Consider the following 26,820-nt stretch of genomic DNA (forward strand, 5'->3'; position numbering starts at 1 on the left):
ATACATACGGAGGCTGAGACGTCTCAAGAGGATAAAAGTCAAAAACCTAGAATAACAAATACTGCTTAAGCCAAGCTAATATGAATAATACAACAGTAACACAGGTAACTTCAGGCAACAGGAAACAGCATGATATTGTATTTAAAGGTGCCTTATAGCGGTTCTATGAAGTGACACTTTTCATTGGGTCTTAGTTTTGTTTATCAAGCACTAGTAGCCACATGCATGATTCATTACACAGCGTTCCTACCAGCAGGGTTAGATTTTCCAACTAATAATATGTCTCAGAAAAAGAGTTCCCAGTTCTTTTTTTTAAAATAGGTAATTCATCATCGACATTCCTTATTTAAAAATAAAGAATGTGTATGATAACAGTTGTTTGTAGATCAAACTTTTTCTTTGACAAAGCAGATACAAGCTTGAAAAATGCCAGTCCAGAAATCTCTTTTTAGCTCTGTTTTTCATTTCCAACACTATTGTCTCTTTATCTTTGTCCATCTACTGAGAGCAGGTATGAAGCAGGTATTTATAGCATGTTCGGCTACACGTTGCAGCCAAGGACAACAAGACAAAGCTCTGTGAGCGTGAACCAGAACAGTACACCAGTGAGCCGAGTGACTAAACAATGGACTGAAACTGGCTTTTAAGATCTGTGAAGCCATCAGTTTCTGTTTAGTTTAATTTAAAGATATAAGTTCACGCTATAGTTGTAAAGCCCTCTAATGTACCACACCATGTAAAAACAGGTATGTCATGACTAACTTGCACAGTATCCCCTCCTGCCTGTTTATGCCTTTTTGTCTTTGACTTTGTTGTAATGGTTATGCATGTGCAGGCAAGATATATTTTCCCAGTGGCCATTTCCTGTTAAGTTTTATGATAATGCTGCCAGACCCCAAGGGAGGGTGATCTCTGCAGCCCAGAGCTGGGAAAATGCAACACAACAAAAATGGTCTGACCAGAAGTCCAAAGGCTATCTGTGTGCAGTCAGCCTCCTGGGACACATTTATTCTTTGACCTTTAACACATAAAATGACTCAGAGCAAACGAACACAGCCCTGATAACAGAGCACTGACATGAGGACAGCCAATGCTGAACTGTCACACATCAGCATGCAATCACATTCTCTGCCAGACGAGTGAAAATTTAACAAAAGCCTGCAGCATATGACCTACATTGCATTCAACTTTAACTTGTCCAAATAAAAAACAGAGCACTTAAGCTCATTCCAGCTAAACACACCCTTTCAGACAGCGCCATCTGCAGCTTTGGATTATCACAGGAGAATGCTATTTGGGGTGGGAGCCTTCACAAAGAAAAAACTGGTATATCCTTCAAAACAACCATTATCACTTATAGGAGTCTATCAGTTTCCCATGTAGTTTGATGGTTTAAGCACCTCATAGCAAATACTGGAGGCCTTCCTGCAGCCTTGGTTTAATATCCCACTACAGTAAGAACACTGAACTCACAGAGGCTGACCGGGAGCCTCAGACATTCCAGCAGAGAGAGCGTGTGGCTGGATTTGGACTGGCTCCAAGACAGTTTTCCTCCTTGTGTGAGTTTCCCTTATAAGTCCTTTGTTAAACATACAGTACACAAAAGACTAGGACAGCTAACAAAACAGTAACAGCAGACATGCTTTTATATCTATAGAGATGGGGGTCATAAACAAAACAAAACACACGTGGACACTTTTGTTACTCAGCACAAACCATTACACAAGCACACAGACACACTTTTACTACACACCTGCTCCTCCACTGCCACATCCTGCAGAGCCGGGGTGTCCCGTGGGCCTCGGATCCAGCTCAGTATCTGACCCATGTTGGCTGAACGTGTCGTTTGTGTGAGTGTGTGTGTGCGCGCGTGTGTCAGCCTCTGCCTTGTCTGTCGGCTTGCAGCATGTTTCCCTGCATCAAACGGGGAATGGACCCAGACAGAGAAAAGGGGAGGGCAGAAGGACTAAACTGGGCGTAGTCAGGGAGAAGAGGATCTGATGTGGAAGTCACAACCGGGAGGGGCGTAACTCTCCGGGCTATACTAGGAAGTGAGCTGACCATGGGCTGACACCCACTTAAAAGGGGGGCAACATGTAAGCTTCTGCTTGGGGAAATAGATCCTTTAACGCACACGGGGGCACACATGCAAGAAGATATGCACGCAGTGGTGTTAAAAAATTTACTCAGCATACCTAAAACAGAACCGGTTTTATTTGGGACAATGTTCAAGTTACACATTAGCAAGAACACATTTAGATATATGATAGTGCACGAGCCTTGAGCACACATGGGCGCATACGTCTATCCACACTGCATATATAAAACAAGAGACCAACTTTTATATTCTGCCTGTGTCAGCTATTTTCCATGACAGAAGAGGCCGAAGCTGAAATCTTCAATTCTTTTCTGCATTGCAGTAATAAAATCTGCGAAGGATAATAGCAGGAAGAGATACTGATTAGATGCAGGCTAATCTCAACATCTAGTTGAGCCAAAGAAAACCTGTCTAATGACAACAGAAGAGATTTCATCATGTCTCTCTGCACCACGGCCTGAGCAACAAACAAGGTGTGTTAAAGAGGAATGTAGGGAGTGTCTCTGTGAACACATGACTGAAGCATGAAACACGGGTGTTGGGCTTCTGAAACTTCACCAGTGTGGTCCCTTTTTTCAACTTTATTAATAAGAATTATCCCAGAAGAACTGTGGAAAACATGAAAAGTAAACTGAGAAACATCGGAAGGCAATTAAGTTGCAAAGGTGATGAAAACCAATGAAAGTGCAATCCCATCCATACCTATGGGGCTGTACCTCACCTGTAAAGTGTGAGTTTATCTGTCTCTCTGGGTAGTTCTTGGGTGGGGTGTGCAAACAGTGCAGCCCCTGAGTGAATCACTGTGATGGAATCAGTTTGACAGGCAAGCCTTTCACTTTTTGAGCGTTTTAACGGCACACCTTGGAAAAATATGACAATCACGCACCCTACCACTAATCACTTTAAATCAAACAGACAGAAACTGACACTCCTATTTGATCTGCAAAAAGCTACAAGTGGTGAATCGGCCCTTTATGCACAAAGCACACTTTGAGGATAATCCGCTTGTTTTCAACAATGCAATGCGATACTGATGATAACACTCTCGCCTGAGAAACCCCATCACCTCTTTGTTTTTTTAAAAAGGACATAACATTGTAAATGCATACCATCTGACACTATTAAAAACAGATTAAATCAACAAACACTATGAGCTAGAGACCATCTGTACCTGTGAATATTTATATTATTGTACCTAATATATTATTGGGAAAGTACTCAGGGAGATATGAGGTGTCTCCAGGATCATATTGTGCAATGATGGTGCATGCACAGAGACACACAGGCTGTCCATAACTCATTACACACTCCCTCTGAGACTGACATATCTCTTTCAAAGTGTCAACTGATCAAACCTGCAAAACTAGCTCATTGGCCATGTGAAGCAAACTATCCGTTCCCATAACCTCACAAAAACTGGTGTGAACCTGCAGCGGTTGTGTGGCATGTGGTAGTCTTTTTTTTAAAAAAACTCTTTTTCACCTAGACTGAGGTTATCAGAGAATCAGCAGATAGCAGTATGCTCAACATATTTAACTGTGTCAGAAAACAAAATAGCAGATGTTGTCACCAACGTGCTGGTGTAAGAGAGCATAAAGTGGGTAACTGGACTCCCTGTGACCAAAGTGGCATTCATCTTTATATTTAGATCCACGCTGCACTTCAGTCACCTATAAGCTCCTCCTGTCGAGCTGCATCAAATGTATGGACCATGATCAGATGTCGACAGAAGCCTGTATTTTGTTTTTCTTTTTTTTTTAGAAAACAAGAATAACAGAATTTATATTGTGCTGCAGCTAAAGATACTTAAGAGTTATTACAGGTAAAAGTGATCCTTGATAAATGGCTTCACGTGTGATTCCTAAAGTTGTCAGTCACAGTAAATTACTCTTAACAATCACAAACATGTACATTTTTTTTTATTTATGTAGCAGGTTAAATAAGCGTGCACGCTCATTGTGTCTCCTGATTTTTGGGTAACAAAAAAGACATGCAGTCCTTAAACATCTGCAGCCAAAAGCAGCACTGCCCTCAGCAGAGGGAGACAAACACAAAGAGTTGAGTTTTGTTCCCATCCATCCTGCAACTCCAACGCTTGACCCACAAAGAAAAACAAAGATAAGATAGATGTGAAATATTCAAAATGTCTGGAAAGATCACAGTCTAATTTTGAGGCTCTGATAGCAACTGCAGCTGAAAATTCAAACTGTAAATATTGTCACCTACTTGTTTGCATCTACATTAACAGGCCAGTGGGTTCAGCGGTGATTCTTTTTTACAGCTACACTTCTACTTGTATCCACTCTCAGTTACTGGGCAGTGTTGAGAGACAAAAATCACACAGCAGCCCCTATCTTTTAATGTATCCTGTGAGGTTTACATGGAGCAAAGTAGCTGACTGCATCCCCGCCCTGTTTTAACCTTGAGCTGCAGAACATTGCTGAAGGCATTGTGTCATTCAGGAGAAAATGAAGTCAGTACCTTGCCATAGTAGGACCCTGCAGTGGGATAGAAGGCTGAAGGCTGTCTACTCTTTTTGACTTCAGCTGTGCAAGGATCTGCTTTTCCATGCTACAAACACACACACACACACACACACACACACACACACACACAACAGTTTGTTAGGGCTTTTAGGGTGAGTCAGTTGTTGGCATTAAATTAAACACAACTTCTGGACAGGAAGCAGTGATTTCAGTCTATTGTGTTACTGTGTTGGTGCCTTATTTTCTAGCTTTTCCTCTTTTTCTTTTTTTTTTGTAACATTTTTGTAATATTCTTAACTGTGAAAAAGTTCTGCTCAAATAGATTTTCATAGTTTGTAGCATTAAGGTATGTAAGCAAGGTAACACCAGCTCATTAATTGCATTAGTTAACATGCTAAAATGTTCATTATTGATATGCAACAGTACCGAGACACAATAACTGGAGATAATCCAGATGTGAAACGTGAGGGCTGAAGGCCGTTTAAACAGCCACACGCCCTCATGTATGAATAGTGTTTGACAAAAAGTGGGCGAAGTCTTTTCAGCACTTTATTTCGGTTCTAACAATATCTTGTACAGCCCACAGAGCATCCAGAACCGCTCCTACACTTTCAGACTAGCTGTTCGGGTTTTCTGCAATAAAAGCACACCTGGCGTCTAAAAGGGTGCCAAGATTTACTTTGAAAGTGCTAATGCCAGGGGCTCAAATAAAAGAAAGAGGGAGAAGAAGGTGAAGGGGAAAAAAGAGGGCGATGTACTCACAGTACTGCTCCAGTATGCCGCATACGCCATGAGAGAGCAGGAGGTGAAAACAACTGTCCGAAATAAAACTTCCACTCTGCTACAATGCCGCTCTCTCCTGTCTTCACTGACAGATATCTTTTCTCATACCTTGCCGAACAGAGCGCCACTCCCAGCAGACACCAAATTATCGCCACACACTTCTGTCCGGGGTGCAATTTCTGACTCAGAGAGATTACAAAAGAATTTCACTCTCTAATTTTTTTTTTCCAGTGAAATTTTCTGGTTCGCATAAACAAAAACAATCCAGCATTAACCTGTAGGCCTGGCATTAAACCACCCCACTGACTCACATCACCACACACACACACGGTTGTATTTCCAAAGAAGGAACTTCGTAGATCTCTATTGTGCTTGTTTCTGGCTCAGTGGTGCGCGCTACCAAGGGGGGCTTTACGCAATAGCCCATAGTTACAAAAGATGACATGAAAGCCTTATAGGCATTTGGCACCGGCAAATCATTCGCGACGCCGAGTAAAACCAATTACTGACATTATAAATAAATCAACGAGCCCTGAGCAATTCCTCTGCAAACGATGACACAGCCAAGCTCTAACATGTGCAGAACAGTTTCTCGCTTGAGCACATATATGGCAATGGGATGCAGTTTATCAGGTTAAATCAGTATCAACACTTCTGCAGCTTTGTCTAAGAATAATCAGCTGTGATATATCGGAGATGTTTACATCTTTAAACACATTAACTGAATTCCGCATGTCTCTAAAAAACGGAAAAATCCTACCTCGTCCTTTGCTTCCTTTGTAGCTTTATGATGGCCATGGCTTCTCTTCTTATGTGGCATCTTCAAAAATCTAAATGGATGAACTTCTATTCAAAGTTTCGTTAGTGCCCTCAGTTCTGTTTGGGAAATCAAACTCTACAGACTGACACACAGCCTTTGGTTTTAATTAGGCTGCCCCTCCCGCTGAAAGAGCTTTCGTCCTTGATGATTAAAGTAGTTGGCAAAACCAGAAAATTTCTCAACGTGGAGTTTATTTAATCGCGTAAGCATGTAAGGTCTCGTTGGTCTGCTGATTTTTAGGATTTATAGTGCAGACTGGTTCAGAAACTAAGCCAAAAGTTACCAAAGTACACACAAAACTCTAATTTGATCACGTGAATGGGAAAACTCAGTGTTCAGCGGAAATAACTGGGATCGGTTGGCATTCACAAATGTATTCTTTTGCATTTTAAACAAGTATCCAACACATTCGCTTCAGTTTGGGTGTGTGAGAGGAAACGCCCCACAGCTCCAGGAAGAGTTGACTCACCCCTGGTTATTTTTCCCTTCCCAGCAAGATGTTTTTCTTGACACAATGCTGCCCTCTGCTGGCTAAACCGAGTACAGTCTGGGTCAACACGAAACAACAGCAGCAACAGCAGGTTTGAATACAGTGTTCAGTGACGAAATTAGCCTTTTCTATGGCGATGTTACTGGTTGTCCATTCTGATCTAGTTTCTACGTGACAGAAAAAATGTAATGCTCTTATTTTGAAAACGCTGCAACGCTTTCAGTATAATGAATAATGCGAATGTTTGGCAAGAGGTTTTGGTTTTGGCCTTCACCCGAGTGAACATAAAACATTTAACAGACAACATTTTCAGGGGGGGAAAAGAACAAAGGCTTATTTTGATTGCTCTGAAAGAATCTCGTTTGAATTTGAATCGGCAGACACCGCATGGCCTTCACGAGGCAATCCTCCGTGAGATTTGTGTCCCTTTTACGGTTTTGTGCCAAAAAGTTCTCTTTAGAAAAAAAAAACTCCATATTTTCTTCTAGATAGCATGTAGTCATCATATTTTATGAAGGGATTATATATAAAATAAAGAGATGTAGAAAGTATCTTTAAGACTCTTTTTCAAAATCTACATTATAATAAATTCAGTGTTTTTTGGCCATTAAAATTCTTTATAGAACTGTGATAATATATTTTTGGGAATTTCTGCTTCCCTGTTGGCCAAACCTTGAAAAGAAGTGTCAGTGGCACTTCTTATCTGTATAAATAAAGGACAAAATCATGTTGCAAAAAACTGCTGCATCTTTTAACTTGACATGAATATTCTTTCTGGCTCACAATGACTTGATATTATTCATAAAGGATGTGTGTGACTGCTCATAGGTCAATAAGTCATTTACAACAGTTTAAATAAAGGCAAACACTTTTTGGCACAAACTGGGGTGCTTCACATGTAGGGCAAATGTGCAAACCAACACTCAGTCATGTTCAGTAAATATCAGGTGATGGGGCTCCTTCAATGACGTGACAGCATGGAAAAATATTTTGTTTACACAAGCACCAACTCACTAGGGTTTAGCTATGTCAGCTTTTTTCCACCCTTTAAGCACTAAGTTGGTCGTAGCATTAAGAAGGTTACTGATCACACTGCAAATGAAATATCACACAAGATGAAGACCGTTTAAAGATGATCTGTTGAATGCACTTCTCTAATGTATAATATAAATATATATCCTTCTTTGAGAGTTGTTTTTCCATAATAGGCAGTAATGATAACGTTAAAACTGTCAACAATACATACATAGATACATACTGGCATAAACAAAATTTTGTATGCAGCGGACATGCAGATTAGATTAAATGAGCCTGAATTGGATATTCTGTAGTCTCTTTTATCTATTTGCTTTCTCCAGCGACTCCTAATAACACATTTTCTGACGTGCTAGATGTTGAATTTTTTGCAGATTAATGCGAGATTGTTCTCCATACCTAATATGTTCATGTCTGTGACACATCAATTCAAAACATTTCGTTTTAAATGTATGGATCATTACAGGGTAATTTTTTTCAGGACTGCTTTTGTGTTTATGAAATTGTTTACTTTAAAAAATGAGAAACTATCAGAACAGACGATTTGACTGACATCTTCTTCTGTAAATTAAAAGAGACCACTAGATAAGACACCAAAGAAGTCTACAAAGACGATTGCACCCCAATGAGTTGCACTTCCTGTCTAATCTACCCGTCAGCACCAAGCCTTTTCCACATTTTATCTACTTCCTGTAAATCTATGCTTCCCGCATCTCTGTTTTTCAGTGCTGACATCCCTGAAGTGACGTGACTGACTAACATGTCCGAACAACACTCTGATGGCCTTTAGAGACAAAGTCCGTTTGACACCTGCACGTCCCGATAACAGTTTAAACTCCATCACACCCCCACATCAATCAACTGTTTCCTCACTCTATCAATCTCAATCTGTCTGACACCAGAAAGAGAATTTCACAGCACCCTCTGATAGCACATGGCATTTGTGCAGCGTTGATTGAACTTTGGGGACGTGAATGATTTAATCAAAATCTTAACCTTTGCTTTGGTTAACAGTTTAGGTTTTCTTATATTCATTTACAATAGCTAAAAGATTACGCCAAACATTGCGTCAAAATAGTGCAACATTGCCTGCACAAAGCAAGGTTCAGATTGCAAAATGTGGCTGGGGACATTTCTCAGTGATGACTAGTTAAATTGCACTTGTAGTGTTTTCTCCTAATAGCAACACAACACCGCAGTATCTCCTAGAAACCAAACTAACATAGGTAAACTTTTGTTTCGGCCAAGAGCTTTATCTGAAAATCATCATTACAGATTACATTACATTTTGGGATGTTCAGTAGTACATTTACAGGGCAGTATTACAGGTCTTATTAGCTTTTGTCTGCACAGCATGTCTGTGTAAAAATGTCGCACTATTACTTCAGCTAAGCAATAATCTGACCAACACATGACACATGCAATGTAATAAAGGAGACACTTGTGAACTTATTTCAAATGAACTGTAGTCCTTCTAGACAACTTATTGAGACGTGTGGGTGAAGATGTGTCACACGCTTGTAATGTGGGTTGGCATGGCAACCATGTGTCACAGCCTGCAGATTCCATTGGTTACTAACTTGTATAACTTGTAAGGCATCTCCTCATGTCACAAGTATTTGCTTTGTGTTTGCTGCATAACAGACTTCAGCTGAATGGACTATGAATATAATTCATCATTAAACTATTTCATTATTGTTCATTTTTTTATGTGCTTGAAATTTGATCTGTGGCTCTTAAAAAGTAACATGCTCATAAATCACTAAACAACCTAGAATATTGTTGCTGCCACTGAACCATGAGAGGGACAGGAAGTGCAGCTCAAGTCGTCACATCTATTTGCCACGCCTAATTGATTCGGGGCTGAACATTTGTGTGTTGAGATGGCTCTACAGCCACCTCTGCGTCAACCTCCAGCTAAAAGCTCCTGCTTTCCGTCACTGCCTGTCTGTAGAGCTGGAAAAATAATTAGCTGACGAAACACGGCGGGACCTTTGACCTCATTTCGATGAACTCATTGTGCATATCTTTTTGGTAAACTGGTGTGAGTGTCCGCTCAGCGGAATAAGGAAAGGAGGAGGAGTAAGCTCACACCACTCACTGAAACACGCACACATCCCAGAGATAAAGGCAGAGGATGCAGAGAATCGATGACAACCAAGTCAAAGATTCAGTGATCTGTAATGAAACCATAATCCCCTGAAATAAACTGCCCAGCTTGCTCATATTCCTGCAGCTCTTCAAGTGTGTGTCCGCCTGAGTGTGCCTCTGTGGTCAGAGCAAACAGTGGTTGCTAGGTAAAGATGGATTATACTGCAGATCTGGTGCAGACCTGTTTGCACACTGCCAGATGACCAGACATATCAGTCATTATCAGCTCTGACAAGTTTAGAGCACAATGACTAACAAGCTCACTCTATAAAAAAAGAAAAAAGAAGGGAAAAAACAGTGTACACTGGAATGAATAAGTCCATTACTATAGTAGTGTTTTTATTTTCATGGTTCTTTTGTGGTTCTTTATTTATACAGTTTGTGTGCCATGCACTGCAGCTAAACAATTTCTATTATGTCCATAATCATGGTACTTTTGCCTCTGGGTCATTGCACCTAAATGCAATCAGAGCACACTAAAACAGATTTTCCATTAGTAAACAAACTCAACAGCATCTGTGGCTATATAACTGTTACAAATAGCTACCTGCAGTCAGTGGGGGCAGCATTGTATTTTTACATGGAAAAACTATTTTCTTTCTAGATTGTGCAAGACAACATTTACAACCCATATGCTGGTTTGGATTTGTTTTAATGTACCTCTGCATGTGTCACACCGTGACGACAGAATCTGAGGTTCACAGGATTTATATTAATTATAAATCTAGCAACTCTGATGATGCTTCACGCAATTATTAACGCCGTTCCACATAACAACAATTCTTTCTATAATACCAAATGTTGCATGGTTTGCCTCTTTTAAAAAAAAATGTATTGTTGCATTATCTTTGACAAAATCTGTAGATAATTTTAGGGACTCAACACTGTCCAGTGTATATGGATGTATTTTTGCCATATTTGCGTTTGATTTTATATTTACCAGACTAACAAATACAATGAACTCTGTAGCTCACAACTAGGGCTGCCACAAACGATTATTTTGATAGTCGACTAGTCACCGATTATTTAGTCGACTAATCAGATCATCATCCACTGGACGTAAAACGTACAGCTTATTGCACCAGCAGCATCTGCTCTATCATTAGCTTACAGCTTTAAGTGTTTAAGGTATGTGCTAACTAAAAATAAAGACATGCTAGTTTATTAAATTTTAATGAAGTTTGCAGATTGTTTAGGTGAAGTTTAATAAATTCAGCCGTCTGCTCCTTGCTATCTAAAATATAACAGGACACCAGAGTATGTTCTCCAGCATCTCACACTTCTGATAATCAGCTGTCTGCTTGATGTTTACTCAGCTGTGTAAGAACTATAACTTTAATCTCAGCCAAACCGATTTACTCAGGAACAAATAAAATACTGAAAAAAGCCAAACAATAACATTTTAAGTTATCTAAGTGACTCATACATCATGTTTGACCTGAGAAGCGAAAAACGATTTGCCGGGAGTCCGGTGTTCTCACGGCTCTAGTGAGCCTTGCCCCCGGCTAGCTATCGAGCTAGTGGGTAACAGACGTCTCCGAAAACGTCGGAGCGCTTTTGAAAATATGTGGTGTCCTGATAAACTGAGCCGATATTTGAGGTTTACACAGCTACATTCTCGCCTGAAAATATGTTAAACGTTTATTTTGTGACCCAGAAAGAATAATAAGAGTAATATTAAAACTAACTAGCTGCCGCCATTGTTGACAACTGAGCTGGGCTGCGCTATGAATTCTGGGACAGAGCTACTTCTTCTTCTTCTTCTTCGGGGTTTAACGGCAGCTGGCATCCTTGTACATGCAGTGCTGCCATCTTCTGTTTCAGTCCGTTATTACACTCTTAAATCCTACTACTTATTCCTGCGTCTTTTGTGATCTTACAAAGCTTCAAACTACGCCTCGACTATTAAATCAGTCGTTGACGATTTGACTAGTCGACTAATCGTGGCAGCCCCTCATGTGGCCAAATATACACATATAAAACAAATATTCAGAAAAAGACTATTTAAATCACAACTAATCAAAACTGCAAATAGACACTAAAAACATAACCAGACTAGAATCAACGCACAATAACCTTTAAATATTCTCACTTAATGGCAGCACTGTCAAAACCTTTGTATCATCTGGTTTAGATACAGGGTGAAAAAAACACAAATATGAGAATAATAAACATTTACATCCTGTGTGTGCTTATACCAGAAAGATGCTACTAATGTCACCTGTCTCTGAGCAGCACTGCTGTTTCTGTGACTCTCAGATCTTCAGTAACTATCAGATTTCCTTAGAAGCAGTTTTATATAATATTTATGTAAAAATAATTATAATTATATACAAGAAGAAAGAATTAAACCACGTTATTGTCTCAGCAGCTTTAAATCAGAATATTGTACTATTGTGAGAGCAGTCTCTTATATTTAAAGTATAGCTTCCTTTTAGATTATGATTTCACTCTGCTGTCAATGGACTTACGAAATATGAAACATTATTACTGTTGTTTGACAGCCATGTCCACCTCCACCTGCTGCACTAAAGCTGTATCAGTCATTACGCTCTTATCGTGTAAGCTGAAATAACATAATGCTGAGCTAATAAATAATAAATTGTCTGGTTCCATAAATATAATGTTGGGATTTTGTCCTCAGTTAGTGGAAGAACCATTTCCCCCTTACGGGCAGCTCCGTGTTTGCTTTAGTTTTACCTCCTCGTTCTCTGACGTGAATCAGTGGTGTGGACGAGGAGCTGTCCGCGGTGCTGAAACCGCTTGCGTGTATGTGTGTGTTGGCAGAGTGGGATGTTTCGTGAACTGGGACAGATTTCCCTCATCCACGCTACGAGGTGCATCCAAAAGCACACGAATAATAGCACAAACAAATGCGTGTACGAGAGACTGCGAGGACATTTGGCTCATAAGGATAAGCCACCTTAAAGGGGATCACATAAGACTTCTGTTATTGTTGTTTTCTTCCCGGTGTCTCCTCTTTCTCCTCCTCCTTCTCTTCCTCTGGTTGGGGTGGGGGGGCACTGAGAGATATTTTTAGTCCGAGCCCCCCACCCCCACCACAGTTTGAGTTACATCCTCGGAGACTTGCGCTCACATCCCACCAAAGGTAGACGCCAAATTGACGTCAGAGCACCAGTAATTTGACGTGTGATCACCTCCCTCCTCCCCCTCCCCATCCCGACCACACGCACACCCATGCAGCGCACAAGCCATCCCTCCCCATCACCAGTATTTCCTCTCCTTGGCGGACCAATAACGCGCAGTTTCACTCTCCCTCCATCTCAGCCAGCGGTTTCTTCAAGAATAAACTAAAAAAGAAGAAGAAGATTTATTTATTATCACTGCACGGCGTTCATATCTGAGAATTCTGGCTGCTTATCCTGTCTTGGAGGGAATCAAAGCATCTTTGTAAATATTTTTCCTCTCTGGTTGAATTACCTCTGACATGGAAGTGAGATGTCGTCCGGTGGTGATGTGCTGTGTTTTTGCCGTTCTCTGCTCCGCGCTTCCCCGACAGTCTTCTTACGGGGACAGACAGTACCTGAACGAGTGGGCAGTGGAGATCCCGGGCGGGCTGTCCGCTGCGGAGGCGATCGCCAGAGAGCTGGACTACGAACTGGTCCGACAGGTAGGCACCAACGCCCAGCGGCAATATGCGTGAACGAGTCTAAAATTAACTGTGTATTGGCAGTTTCCGTATTTGGCAAGAAATGAAGGCAAACTGGAACCAGTACAGAATTGTTGCAGGCTCGTTTTCATGTAACAAACAGCTCATTTAACAGTTAGAAATCTGAAAGCAGTGAGTGAAAAGGTAATTAAACGTGGTGCCGACAGTACAGGCTGTGGGCTGTGCTCAAACAACAGACCAGCAGGATATAGCTCTGCCAGTTACTCTGGTTTTTCTTGGTAAAGCCATTAAAGTTGAAGCTTATTGGTTTAACGATAGCCCTAAAGCACACACTGCATTTTTCATTAGAGGAAAATTATTTAATCAAGCTATGACTCACTGTTTACATCCTTCTGGTAACCCATACCTGGGAGTCAGGGTTTTAATATCCCTGCTGTGTGCATCACTGCTTTTCCTGTTACTGGAGACTGACTAATGCAGACCTATGCAAACATATTACACTGAGTCTCAATTAGAAACTCAATTCATTAATTCTTAGTGATCCCCTGACTTTGAAAAGCAGCGGTCAATGATTAACTGATCTTCCGTGTGTAAATGTTATAAGCAGTGTTCATTTGTGCAGTTTCTCCTACGTGAATTCAGTATGTTAGTCTACACGTTTCCAAAGAAGTTTGAAATAATTGCATTCATCCTCATTGGAAATGACATGTGATTGGTTCAGCTGTGGAACAGACTACGAACAGTAATCAATAAAAGCTTTAACAACCTTAAAGATCAATGTAATGTATCCAAATGTGAGCTTTCATAGCTGTAGGCCCCTTTTCTGTAGGCACTGCATTTTATTTGCTTCCAGCTGTAAATATTAGAAACAAAAAGTGTAAATAGGCTGATTTCTAATGATGCAGTTGGTCACATGCTGTAAAATGAAATAAATGAATAAAATATCACTCCTATCGCACATCTTGTCTTCTCCTCGGCAGATCGGGGCCCTGGAAGACCATTTTTTGTTCAAGCACCGCAGCCATCCTCGCAGAATGAAACGCACCGCCAGCCACATCACCAGGCAGCTGTCCGAGGATGATAGGGTGAGTGGATTGTCTCTCTCCTAGTCTAACCTTTAAAGACTGAAAAAAACAAAATCCAATGCCTTCATCTATCTGTGTATGTGTAGGTGTTGTGGGCTGAACAGCAGTATGAGAAACGGCGCAGCAAACGAGCATCCCTCAGGGAGTGCAGGGACTGCCCGGTGGACAAGCTTTTTGATGATCCCATGTGGAACCAGCAGTGGTACCTGGTGAGTTACACTGAATTAAGTCTCAAAGTATAAAACATTAAAACATTTTGTACTCACTAGAACTCTTTAAACGCCAGATCTAAGTCGGCAACCACACTTCAACTCACATTGTGTTGTGTACTTTGGGCTTGGTTTGGCCTTCTGTTTGCATGCACCCAGTCTGTCTACCCATGAGACATATATCCCAAAGCCCTGTGAGTGCTGGACAGCTCCCTACAGTTTCTGCTCTGTCCCCACAGAGCCCTTGTGCTTCGAGAGGGGGATTAATGCATAAATATATATGCAAAATTTGCACTTTCCGGTCTACAAAATGAACAGCAAACGCTTCCATTTGTTCCCATAACCTCTGCCCAAAGAGTAGAGGAAAAACATGACAACAGTGAAACAATAGCATGGTATCAAGCAGTTCTTGCCAAAAGAGCCATTTGCTTAATTGGTTATCCAGTCCCTCGTGGAGATGAGAGGGATGGAGAGACTATAATCCAGCGGGATGGTGTAGAGTAGAACATTAGGTCTCAATTTACCCTCAATTGGATGTTTTAGCCCTGTGAGGCCAAGTAGTAGCATACAACAGTAGCATGTCACAGCATCATATCCCTTTCCAGATCCATTACTACCATATTCATTTAAACCCTGAGCACAAACTGACCCCAACATCTTCATAGAGTTTGATCCATAAGTTCAGGACTTTTAGCATGGTTGAATGCAAAGTGCCTACTATTGCAGCTGCTTGGGTTTTTGTAAGCTTTTCAGGGCAAAACACAGCTTTTTTCTTGCCTCTTTTTTAAAAAGAGATGTCTGGCTTTTTTTTACAAAAATCATTCAAATTCTGATTAATTGAATTAATTTTAGCTGATCAATTGAGTCACTGCTTTTTCTCTTACCCAAAAGGAAAAATAATAACCCTTTTTTTTTTCAGAGCGGTCCTTTTATCAGCAAAGTAGGTGAACACAAATGTCGCTGATCATAATAATTAACTGACCCTAACGCTTCTTTAAAGCGATCTGCAACACCTGCCTTACCTACGTCAAAATGGCTACATAACTGTGTGCGGCATATGTGCTGGTGTGTGAGTTTAAGGTGAAAGAAATAGAGAGCAAGGGATGTGCATTACGCTTAGCCCCGACTTTTTTGCACCTGCACTAACTGAACATGAGTCACACGCTTGTGCAGAATAAGAAAACAAATTGAGATGAATCATTTTTGCCGATGAGGGATGATGACACTAATGGAATTGGCCTTAAAGTGCCGCTTAGTGTATTTCCACATCAGCCTGTGTCTGTGCTGCTGCACGGCCCACAAGATATTCCTCCTCAAGCATCATGATTTATTCACTTCCTCCACTCAGCACGGACAAAAGCAGAGGTAGACAAAGCGATGGTCTCAGCCACTATAGTATAATATGTTTGGGTTTTTTTAGCTCTAGTGTATGCACACACAGACACACACACACACATAATAAGTAGATAATAAGCAAAGAAAAAAAGAGTGCTGAATGGTAATAGAAGGTTGCAGTGTGTGAGTAAAGCAAAGAGGTGCGACAGGTTACAAGACTCGATGATCACTGATGCTGGATTTGAGGTGGAGCTGTGTGACGGGGGCAGAGGCCAGCATAATGGCAGGGGAGGAGAGCTGGGATGAGTGTCGTTATCTATCGTGAGTGGGTGACTGCCTGAATTTAATCAGAGAGTGACTCATACTTGTAGCCTGAAATCCCCCCTGTTTGCGCGGGTGTGTGTGTGTGTGTGTGTGTGAGTGTGTATCCATGGCTGTACATGTGTCAGTCCACTTTAATTGTGCATCGAGGGATCTTTGTTCTGTGGTTTTAAGTCGCCACTCATTTGTTATATGTGCAGTGAGCGTGGAGAGACTTGAGAAAGCTGCTGCTGTGTTTACCATTAAAATCAATGCATTGCAGGTTACTGAAAGACCCCCTCAGCTGCTGTCAGCATCAACAAGTGAGTCATTTGGTCACACTGAGACAGGCGATGTGTAACTATGTGCTGTCTTGGGCGTACAAGCCGTTCTGACAAACTGCTGGAGAACAAATGTTATGTAAAAGTGTGACAGTTGTTGTGTATTTTCTCTGAGATTTGAGTTCTATTCATTGTCAGCTGCAACTGAGAGGATGGGGTGAAAACAGGGAACTGAGGTGGAAGTCGGGGAGGGAGGGGGGGGAAAGGGAATATATCACAGGGATGAGTCACATCTTGGGGAAGCGTTCTGCAGTGTCTGTGCATAATGCACAAAGAGCAAAAGAGCAGAGTTCTTTTTTTAGGTTTAACTGTCTCCAGCTCTGAATCATGCTCTTCCCAAAGCAAACAGGCTTCAGCCCTGCTCCCTCTCCATCCACCCCCTGCTGATTTTCCATTTAAAACAGGCTTGATGCACTCCACACTGTGTAATGTTATACAGCCGCAGAGATGGATTTCTAAATATGCCGACAGGGGGATTGAATGTGTGTCGAGGCAGGAAAACCAGAAAAACTGTGGGCTGACACACACTTCATCTCCAGATATTGTTAGGCACTTTGAGGGTTAGGCTAATCAGCCGATTTGATGTTTTTGAAAACACAAAAGCCTGAATTATATGACCTTCCCATAGCAATCTGTTTTCAAGTGGCCCAGCAGTGAAAGTGAAGTGACAAAGGAAATGCCTCCAATTCGGTAATGAATTTCGGTAAAGGTCAGTGGAAGAACCAGGAGACTGGAGAACTTTGACTGACCGTTGCATGATAATGCTTTAACAGCCTGACTAAATGAAGTGGTCGTAGATATTTCCCACGTAATCTAACTTGAAATTACTCGTGTGTCATTTTGTGATGTCGTGCCTCTCTTCCAGCAAGACACGCGGACGTCCTCCTCGCTGCCGAAACTCGACCTGCACGTGATCCCCGTGTGGCAGAAAGGCATCACGGGGAAAGGAGTGGTCATCACCGTTCTCGATGACGGGCTGGAGTGGAACCACACAGACATCTACTCCAACTACGTAAGACACCGTTTCCATGGAGACAGCCTCCGTAGTCTGGGTCTGTCGTTTCCATAGCAATGCTGCTGGTGACACCTTGCAAGACGACTCATAAAGGCAGTATTAAATCATCTATATGATAATGCCTACCTCAGAGGAGCTTTATGAGCTTTCATTTCTAGACCCGAAATGGGCGTTTAACTGTAATGATGATTTCACTGCGAATGACTGCACTCCTAGCGAACAAGGATGCAAAATTTGAAAACATTTGTTGTTCCTCCGTGAATGTTTTGACTGTCTCGTAATTATGAGCCGATGAGACTGAGGGCGACTGAAAAGAAGCTCAAAGAGACGTTTCAGTTTGGCATAGTTTCTCTTGTTGAGAAAAACTCTAAAGGCTCCATCTGTGGTTTGGTTTCAAACAGTGCCGTTGCTGTCAGAAGCGAGCAGAAAGCAAGAGAATGAAGGCGGAAGAGACAGGGATTGAGCAAGAGAAGAAGAGAAAGGATGTGTGACAGGGGTCATCCACAGGCCTGATGGAAAAGACTCCCACTGTAATCAAGTTAACACTGGTTAATCAACTAGGGCCAATCAAGTGAGACACTCATCCTCAGCGATCAGGGCATATGAGTGGCATGCATTTGCATTTACTTAATGGCAGTCCATTTAAAGATGACAGTCACGGCCATTAAGTTGATGTTAAAGCTGCTGCTGAGAACCAGAAACTGAAAAGAAGCTAAAACAGCTCTGTTTGACTTCCCTTTCAGCTAGAGGATCATTTCTATGATTGACTGCGCTTGTAATGCAGGAGAATGACAGGAATGAGAAAAATGGAGAGCAGATATATCTTGCTATAAATAAAAAGGGCAGTTTGTAAATTCATGCCGCAACCTCCTGCCAAGAGCAATAATTCAGTATGTGTGGTTTCACTGTTTGACCACAACACCTCTTTTCTCTGAACGCAATCATATGTGTTACCATGACAGGAGGTAGGCCATGGCGAATCTGTGTTTGAAGCGTGTGTCGTCACTGGCGTGAACCGACCTCATCCCATCTTTTCAGAAACGCCCCCTGACTGTTGTGTTCCCTTGTCACTTTTTCCAGGATCCAGCAGCCAGCTATGATTTCAATGACAATGATCCCGACCCTTTCCCCAGATATGACTCCACTAATGAAAACAAGTAAGTTAATGGCACTGGTATTCTCACTGCTTCATCTGTCTTTCCTTTGTTTTTTTAACAAAATAGGACTAACTCTTCCTCCTGTCACAACCTGGCTTGTAGAGCCGGGACAAAAAGATGGACACACCGTTTGCCAATTTAAACATTATCAGTTACAACAACTGAAATACAAGCTAATGAGGTGTGTAAATCAACAGGATCAGTGGGGTAGGGTGTGCATGTATGAAAAGATATTGCAAGTGTTGTAAATTTAGTAAATAACCAAAAATGAAAGAAAAACAAGTGCAGCGCACAAGCGGGAGTTGAGAGAGTGCCAGATTTATAGTCTGGAAACACAAGGTCCAGGTGTAGCAAAGACTTGAAACACATGAGAAAAGACTGAAAACAAGGGGCAGGGGTCGTCATACGTAGTTTAGCAGTGTAAATCCTTTCCATAAACAGAGTGTTTCTGCAGTAGCTTCAGATAACGGCAAGAAAATTGAAAAACAGAGCTCACGTTGGACTCACTTTACTCCTGTTTAGGTTAACAATCCTCCCTCTGCCAGCTGCCGCACACGCATGCACATCCACACACTTTATCCTCTGCCAGCAACCCCGAGCTCCTTTGTTATCAGAATACTCCACTCCAGTTCAAAGCCTCCTGGATGAATTGGAGCCAGTCAAACAAAAACACCTCTGTTTTAGCCTCTGCTCTAAATATGAAATTCAATGAGATAAGTTATGTAACTAAACAAGGTAGTGGGTAATGAGTGTTGTTAATTAATTGTGTTTTTCTTCTCAGGCATGGCACTAGGTGTGCTGGGGAGATTGCAATGCGGGCAGACAACAATAAATGTGGGGTTGGAGTGGCCTACAACTCTAAAGTTGGAGGTAAGAGGTTTAGTTTCCCTTTTTTTAGATCCACAGTAGACAGATATTTAGGGGAAGGAGGGAGGGGAAATTTATAGATTTATAGATTTATAGCTAGACTGTTGTAGATCTCTCCTCTAAGAGAGGGGACAAGGCTCATGAGTGCCAAGAGTAAATGATGATATTTGTTCTCTATTCAGGATTAAAACATCACTCTTCCCTTTTAAAATCCCATTTGGGCTTTTTTTTTCTTTAGATTTCCTGATGTTGACACTCTGCTGAGAGATGATTGAGGATTTTTGTCCAATGACAAAAACATTTTGACCCAGGTTTAATTATTCATATATTTATTATAAGCCACCTCTTACAGCATCTTTGTCTTTGTGTGTAAAACAGATATTAACCCAAATGTTAAAAATATACCACGTTAAGAATCTCAACAAAGTTGGAACACATGTACCACTGTGAAGCAATCCCGTCCTCTTTTAATGTTCTTCTTAATGTTCTTAGTCAGGATGCAAAAGAGCAGAAATGGCCGGGGTTTTTTTCAGTACTCTGGCTGCTATCCTGGGATTTTTGTTGTTTTGGTTTTATTTTAAGCATGTGTGGAGGAAAGACTTCCTGATGGAGGCCTGATTTTGATACCAGATGGTTACATAATGTCAATCTACAAAATTACTCAGCTCCAATCCACTGAAACAATGATCTGCATATTATGGCTCAAAAAATATGAATGGGCAGCAGCAACATCATCTTTAAAATCTAAAGAGAAGAGTTTTATTCATAGCAAATTAATTAAAGTCTTTGACTTTTCTTTCTTTGTTTTAATTAAACCATAATGAATAGTCAGTAACTGACAGTAAGCCCAAGAGTCTGGACACCGCTCTGACCTTCCCGTCTCACTCTGCTCAGGGATTCGTATGCTGGACGGGATTGTGACCGATGCCATCGAGGCGAGCTCTATTGGGTTCAATCCGGAACACGTGGACATTTACAGTGCCAGCTGGGGACCAAATGATGACGGCAAGACAGTGGAGGGCCCTGGTCGTCTGGCGCAGAAAGCTTTTGAATATGGCATTCAGAAGGTATATGATCCAACTGGGAGCTTTGAAACACATTTGGCATTCCTAATAGGAGCTGCTATGTGCAGCAGAAAGGAAGTGTGATTGGAAAAAATCAATATGGACAACATAATTCGTTCCTGAGAATAAAACTGCTAATGACAAAGTGCCATGACTTCCAGTTTATTAGCAAAGATTGGCAGCGGACAGCACTGATTTACTCTCAGACTGCTTTTGTCAAAATAAGACAAAAACTTTTCACATGAAATTTATTACACCCTACACCTCTAAATAATTCATTAAATGCCAACATTTATATATTAGTGTGTAATCCTATATGACAGCATTACAGTGTTTGTACAGTGTCTTATTAGGAGTATAAGCTACAGGGCAATATCTGATAGCACAAACCCAAGCTGTGCTTGCTTTTGTCTTTCATGCCTTCTGTAGGGCCGTGGTGGAAAAGGCTCTATCTTTGTTTGGGCATCGGGGAACGGCGGCCGCCAGGGTGATAACTGTGACTGTGACGGCTACACAGACAGCATCTACACTATCTCAATCAGCAGTGCCTCCCAGCAGGGCCTGTCCCCGTGGTACGCTGAGAAGTGCTCCTCCACTCTGGCTACGGCGTACAGCAGTGGAGACTACACTGACCAGAGGATCGTATGTAACCATGTCTGTTTGTGTCACATGTAAGGTTAGATTGTGGCATGATTTTCGTTTTAACGTCATTTGTTGCCTGCTTGGTTTTCAGACCAGTGCCGATCTCCATAATGAGTGCACTCAGACTCACACTGGAACTTCAGCTTCTGCCCCGCTGGCTGCTGGAATATTTGCCCTGGCACTGGAACAAAAGTATGATCTAAAATTTGAACTCATTTAAAATATATTCATGCCATTGACAGTTTAAGTATTATTAAATGCTGACTGATCTCACTACTCAGTCCTGACCTTACCTGGAGAGACCTGCAGCACATCGTGGTCTGGACATCAGAGTTTGATCCTTTGGCCAATAACCCCGGCTGGAAGAGGAACGGAGCAGGGCTGATGGTCAACAGCCGCTTTGGGTTTGGCCTTCTCAACGCCAAAGCCTTGGTGGACCTAGCTGACCCGGCCACTTGGAAGCATGTGCCAGAGAAGAAGCAATGTATAGTCAGAGATGATTCTTTTCAGCCAAGGTGTGTAAAATTTTACAGCTGCTGCTCCATTTGTCTGCATGGTGTTAGTTTTATTTCATGTTGTAATTTATTTTTTTTAATTATTAATGGCAACAAAAGGACAAGATTTTTTGATCAAATGATGCATGATGATACTAGCTGTATGACACGTGCACATTGTAACTAATATATCCCGGACATGATCGTGATTAAGTCCACCACACAATCCAACAATCATTTTCAGTATCTAATTTTAGATATACAGAGAGAAAGCTTGTTCCCTTTTGTCCTGACATGTTGATTCCAGCAGAGCAAACAGACAAACCCATCTGTGTTATTAAAGACACATCTGTTACTTGTTGATTCGAGTCATGAGAATATTAAGTCTTAAGCCTGAGCGCAGGAGATTTCTTTGCAATGAAAACGCACGAAAGCCACAGTCATTTAAATTTTATGCCAGCCTTTACCTTTACGTTTACCTGTTTGTTGAGCATTGGCATTAAGTATTCAAATACATAAGCTACCAGCCATGGAGAAAGTAAAAAAAAAAAAACACCTTCCTTTCCCTCTATCTCACTAGATGTCATCTTTATATTAACAAGAAATCGAAGAAAATTGATCCGTCATTGAAACTTTTAAGAGCATATTGGAAAGACTGACAGGCAGCCGAGGTCAGCTGAGCTGTGTCTTCCTGAAAGTGTCTGTTCTGCAATTTGCTTTGGATTATAGGACTCAATAGCACCCAGTTTCCCCATTACCGCCCAACATCCATGTTTAATCCCGGGGATTTGGCTTTACATTTCCGTCAATGCTTAGTGGGCTACAACCCCCCCTCCAGCTTTATGCCAGCTTGAACACGGAAATCCTTTCATTCATGTCTGGGAGAGATGGGGATTAGATTTTTTATTTTTTTTATGCAAATAAACGAGCAGAGGTTTCAAATGCCTCATATGCATTTTATATGTGCATATATATATGTGTCTGAACTAACTATAAACTGATATGCAAGCTGTGCAACTAAAGTAGTGCAGGATTTTGTTGTTGTTGTTGTTGTTGTTGTCGTTTTGCTTGTTTTAGCTGAGTTACCTGCAAAAATGAGAAAATGTCACGTATGATCAATTTTTGTCGTCATGAGGAGCTGTTTGCTGCCTGCTGTTTCACTGCTATTTTAATGCATCCCGCAGGGAGCTAAAAGCAACGGGGGAGATCACTATAGAGATTCCAACTAAAGCCTGTGCAGGCCAAGAGAACGCGGTCCGCTCACTGGAGCATGTGCAGGTGGAGGCGAGCATTGAATATACCAGGAGGGGGGACCTACACATCACACTCACCTCTCCAGCTGGTTAGAGACACGCACACAAACACAAATAACACACGCGAGCGAAATGACAAAGCTCTCAAATAATCCCTTTTGGCTTTTCCCTCAGGGACCAGTACAGTGCTGCTGGCAGAGAGAGAGAGGGACACATCCTCTAACGGCTTCAGAAACTGGGACTTCATGTCCGTCCACACATGGGGGGAGGACCCTGCTGGTACATGGACCCTAAAAATCACAGATACTGTGAGTTAAGAATGTATATATATATATATACTTATATATGTTGTGATGAAAATCTTCTTTCTACATGTATTCCCAATACAAATTCCACTCTCTACTATAAGTAAAATTAAGTCTTTTTTATATATTATATATATTTTTCAAACCTTACCCAGTCCGGCCGCATGGAGAACAAGGGTCGGATTTTGAACTGGAAGCTGATCCTTCATGGAACATCAGAAAAACCGGAGCACATGAAGAAACCTCGAGTGTACATTCCTTACAATGCCGTGCAGAACGACCGCCGTGGTGTAGAACATATGGATGACATGATGGAGGTGAGTGCAAGTCCAACATAAATTAAAACTGCAGGTGAATCCCTACGAAGGTTTGGATGCTAGACGATTGACAGACAGTAATAAGTGCACAAAGGAACAGATCAAAGCATCCATTTAAGATCAACTTGAGTCGAAAGCGCGAAGTTTAAACTATGTACCAGTTTTTAATTCTAATAGTGATTGGCAGCTTGATGCATATAAATCCTACACCACAGAATCGGTTCAAAGCCAACACGATAACCGTGCTTATGTTGTCTATTTGGTCGACAAATCTTAGTGTAACAAACACAGAAGCTTTTCAGATGTTTGATGATGTAGTAATGATCCTGTTAACTATGTAAAAGAATCCATGCAAAAACAAGAAATGTTCTGAATCCCAGTCAGTGTTACATTTCAGATAATCTCAAAAGATGTGTGGGAATTGAGCATTAGACTAAGTTTGAGAGCAATTGTTGGTGCTGCTCTCCCAGCAGCGCGGGGCAGCATTAGATTAGGGTTAGCACATTTGATAACTTAGACCTCAGAGGGTTAAACGATAAGGAGATGACAGGAACCTTGTTTAGATCTGATAACAGATGTTGTTTTATTTCAGCTAGCCTGTCTACATCTGCAAAGCAGTGATACAGGGATCTTGTCCATAGAAACGATTTTTAAACATATTTTACGACCCACAAGAATCAAAACCAAACTTTAGACCTCCTCATTGGATTATTCTGGTATCACTGTGAGTGTGCCAAACTAATGGCTAGCCTCCTTTCTCTCTTTGTGTCTGCTGTTACAGGAACCAACACAGGCCCAACCTCAGAAGACTGAGAATGCCCAAGCCTCTCCTAATAACTCAGAGAAGGAGATCAAAAAACCCTCAAATTCACCCTTCTCCCCCTCCCTTGCTCTGCTGCGTCTCCTGCAGACGGCCTTCAACCGGCAGACCCCAGCGCTGCAGCAGTCTGAGCCCATTGCCAAGGCCTGGAGGAAGCAGCAGCAGCTGGGCCAGAGCTTCTCTCCCCCTGCTACGAGACTCCCGCCTCAGAAGCTGTACCAGGCTCTGGACATGATCAACAAGTACCGGAGCCCTGAGGACAGTGTCTACAGTGACTACAGTGACGGCTTCTACAGCACCAAGCCGTACAGGCACAGAGATGACCGTCTGCTCCAGGCCCTGTTTGAGATGCTCGACGATGCCCGCAAGTGAAAGTCTAACAGAGCAGTGAGGAGATCTAAGTGGAAGAGACTGTTGGTTTGGGAGCTGTGGAACAAGGTGAAACGAAGAAGGCTGAGACCAGGCACTGGGAGAGGAGGAGGAAAAAAGATACAGAAAAAGAGAGAACACTTCCTGTTCTGTTGTTCCCCCCAAAATGCTGCATATCTGACCTATTAACCTTCACTTGCCAATCACCTTTTGTAAACAGATATTTAAATTCCTTCATTCAGTGCATAATGTCCAAATGTGATTCAAAGCATCTGCTTTATCTCCATGTAGTGAAAGTAAAAAAAATCATTTACACCAGACGAAAAGTGGAGTTGGTGGTGGTGATGGGGTTGACGGTGGCCTTTTCTCTCATCTCTTTACTGCCTGCTGAAGCATGCCACCTTTAGAATCTAAGTTTTGTAATAGTAGCTATATATTATCTATATATTATTCAGAGACATGGATTGTAATATGGATTTGTAATTACATCAAAAATCTTGACATTCTGATTCAAAAATCCCATTTCTACAGACTTTTTTTGGCATTGTCCAAAGTTTATGTCAATATGTTTCTCACTACAAATTTATTTGCTGTAGGGGACAAATTGATCCTAATTCAAATCAACATGAATTTAAGAGTGAAATTAAATTTGAATTCGATTAGTCATTTGAAAAGGTTTAAAAGTGTTGACTAAAGATTTATTCTCAGGGTGTCAGCGAACCTCAACAGAGGACTTTTCAAAGTATTTAGAGAAATATATTTAGTGTGACAGATTATTTAGTGTAAAATGATACAGATGACACGATAATACAGACGAAACATTAAAACTAGAAAAGATTATGATAGCAACAAATGACTGAAAGAGCACTGGAAATCTTTTCAGTTGGAGCGAATTACAGATTAATCTTCTTGTGCAATTTGTTTAATTTTGTATGAGTATAATGCTGCATTAAATTAAATATTTTTCTATGGATACCTTATAGGTTATGAAACAATATATAGAGTCTCAAACTATTTATTTTCTCGTGACACAGTTCAGTAAAGTCAGTGTAGTTATAATCACTGCAAATGAGCACTGCCAAAAATCCTGCTCTTACAAAGAAGCTCCTGTGCAAAAAGCTCTTTAATCAGAATTTGTAATATGCCATCTATAAACAGTTCTGTGAATCCTGGACACAATTTTTTTTTTTTTTTTGCATTATTATTTGCAAATAAACCACTTCTCTGGTGTTGTTTGATTTTAATCAATCTATTGACTGACCAAAAGCTGTGTAGAGTAGGGGCTCTGCAGTACAACTCTTAAGCACATTCATGTTGAACGCCTTAAAATATGCTGTAACACATGTGCATACTCATCTCTATGTGATGTAGGTTGGTTTAGAGATGCTAGTGTAAGTGTTTATGACATAAATAGCTATGAAGTTCTTATGCAGAGTCCCTACCCTCCAGCTTGGAGCTGCCCGCCCCCACTGCTCTGCCAGCACAGTGACAGGAAAACAACAATGTTTGGAAAAACGCTTTACATGCACCCTGTAATTTAGCCATTCTTTAGTGTAGTCCATGCTGTTTCCTTTATGTTTTAGTTTCTGGCTGAGACTTCAGGCCAGAGTTGTTTACACAAACCAATGTTATGTTGTGATATCTGTATGGGTGTACAAAAAATTATTATTATTTATCTTAATAAACTGCAAAGTGACTTCTTGTGTGTGTTTGAGTCTCTGGCAATAGGTTAGGGCCACCTTGCTAATACTGA

General features: G+C 41.3%; 2 protein-coding genes across 14 annotated transcripts in view; one reads left to right on the forward strand and one right to left on the reverse strand.

Moving 5' to 3' along the window:
- Positions 1–6,315, reverse strand: part of cast (calpastatin) — a 32,323-nt gene extending 26,008 nt beyond the window's left edge. For 4 of the 13 annotated variants that reach the window (XM_085456095.1, XM_085456097.1, XM_085456098.1 and 1 more), the window contains exons 1-2: positions 5,347–5,672; positions 4,580–4,669 (exon numbers count right to left, since the gene is read on the reverse strand). In XM_085456095.1, coding sequence (XP_085312221.1) covers positions 4,580–4,669; positions 5,347–5,376 — 120 coding nt within the window. In that variant the 5' untranslated portion in view covers positions 5,377–5,672. Of the gene's footprint in view, positions 1–1,753; positions 1,943–4,579; positions 4,670–5,346; positions 5,674–6,127 lie in introns of those variants that run through there. The other 9 variants (XM_085456103.1, XM_085456090.1, XM_085456101.1 and 6 more) reach the window with 7 other exon arrangements.
- A 6,719-nt stretch (positions 6,316–13,034) lies between these two features.
- Positions 13,035–26,763, forward strand: pcsk1 (proprotein convertase subtilisin/kexin type 1). Its single transcript, XM_085456107.1, has 14 exons — positions 13,035–13,494; positions 14,475–14,579; positions 14,666–14,788; positions 17,630–17,776; positions 18,860–18,936; positions 19,718–19,806; positions 20,698–20,870; positions 21,297–21,509; positions 21,601–21,701; positions 21,791–22,024; positions 23,188–23,345; positions 23,431–23,564; positions 23,717–23,878; positions 24,660–26,763. The coding sequence occupies exons 1-14, from the start codon at positions 13,312–13,314 to the stop codon at positions 25,068–25,070; spliced, it is 2,310 nt and encodes a 769-aa protein (XP_085312233.1). The 5' UTR covers positions 13,035–13,311; the 3' UTR covers positions 25,071–26,763.
- The last annotated feature ends 57 nt before the right edge of the window (positions 26,764–26,820 follow it).

This window comes from Copadichromis virginalis, linkage group LG5 (assembly GCF_057382275.1).
Source record: "Copadichromis virginalis isolate Kocher_CV1m ecotype Utaka linkage group LG5, C_Virginalis_male_GT1.1, whole genome shotgun sequence".
NCBI classification, from domain to species: Eukaryota; Metazoa; Chordata; class Actinopteri; order Cichliformes; family Cichlidae; genus Copadichromis; species Copadichromis virginalis.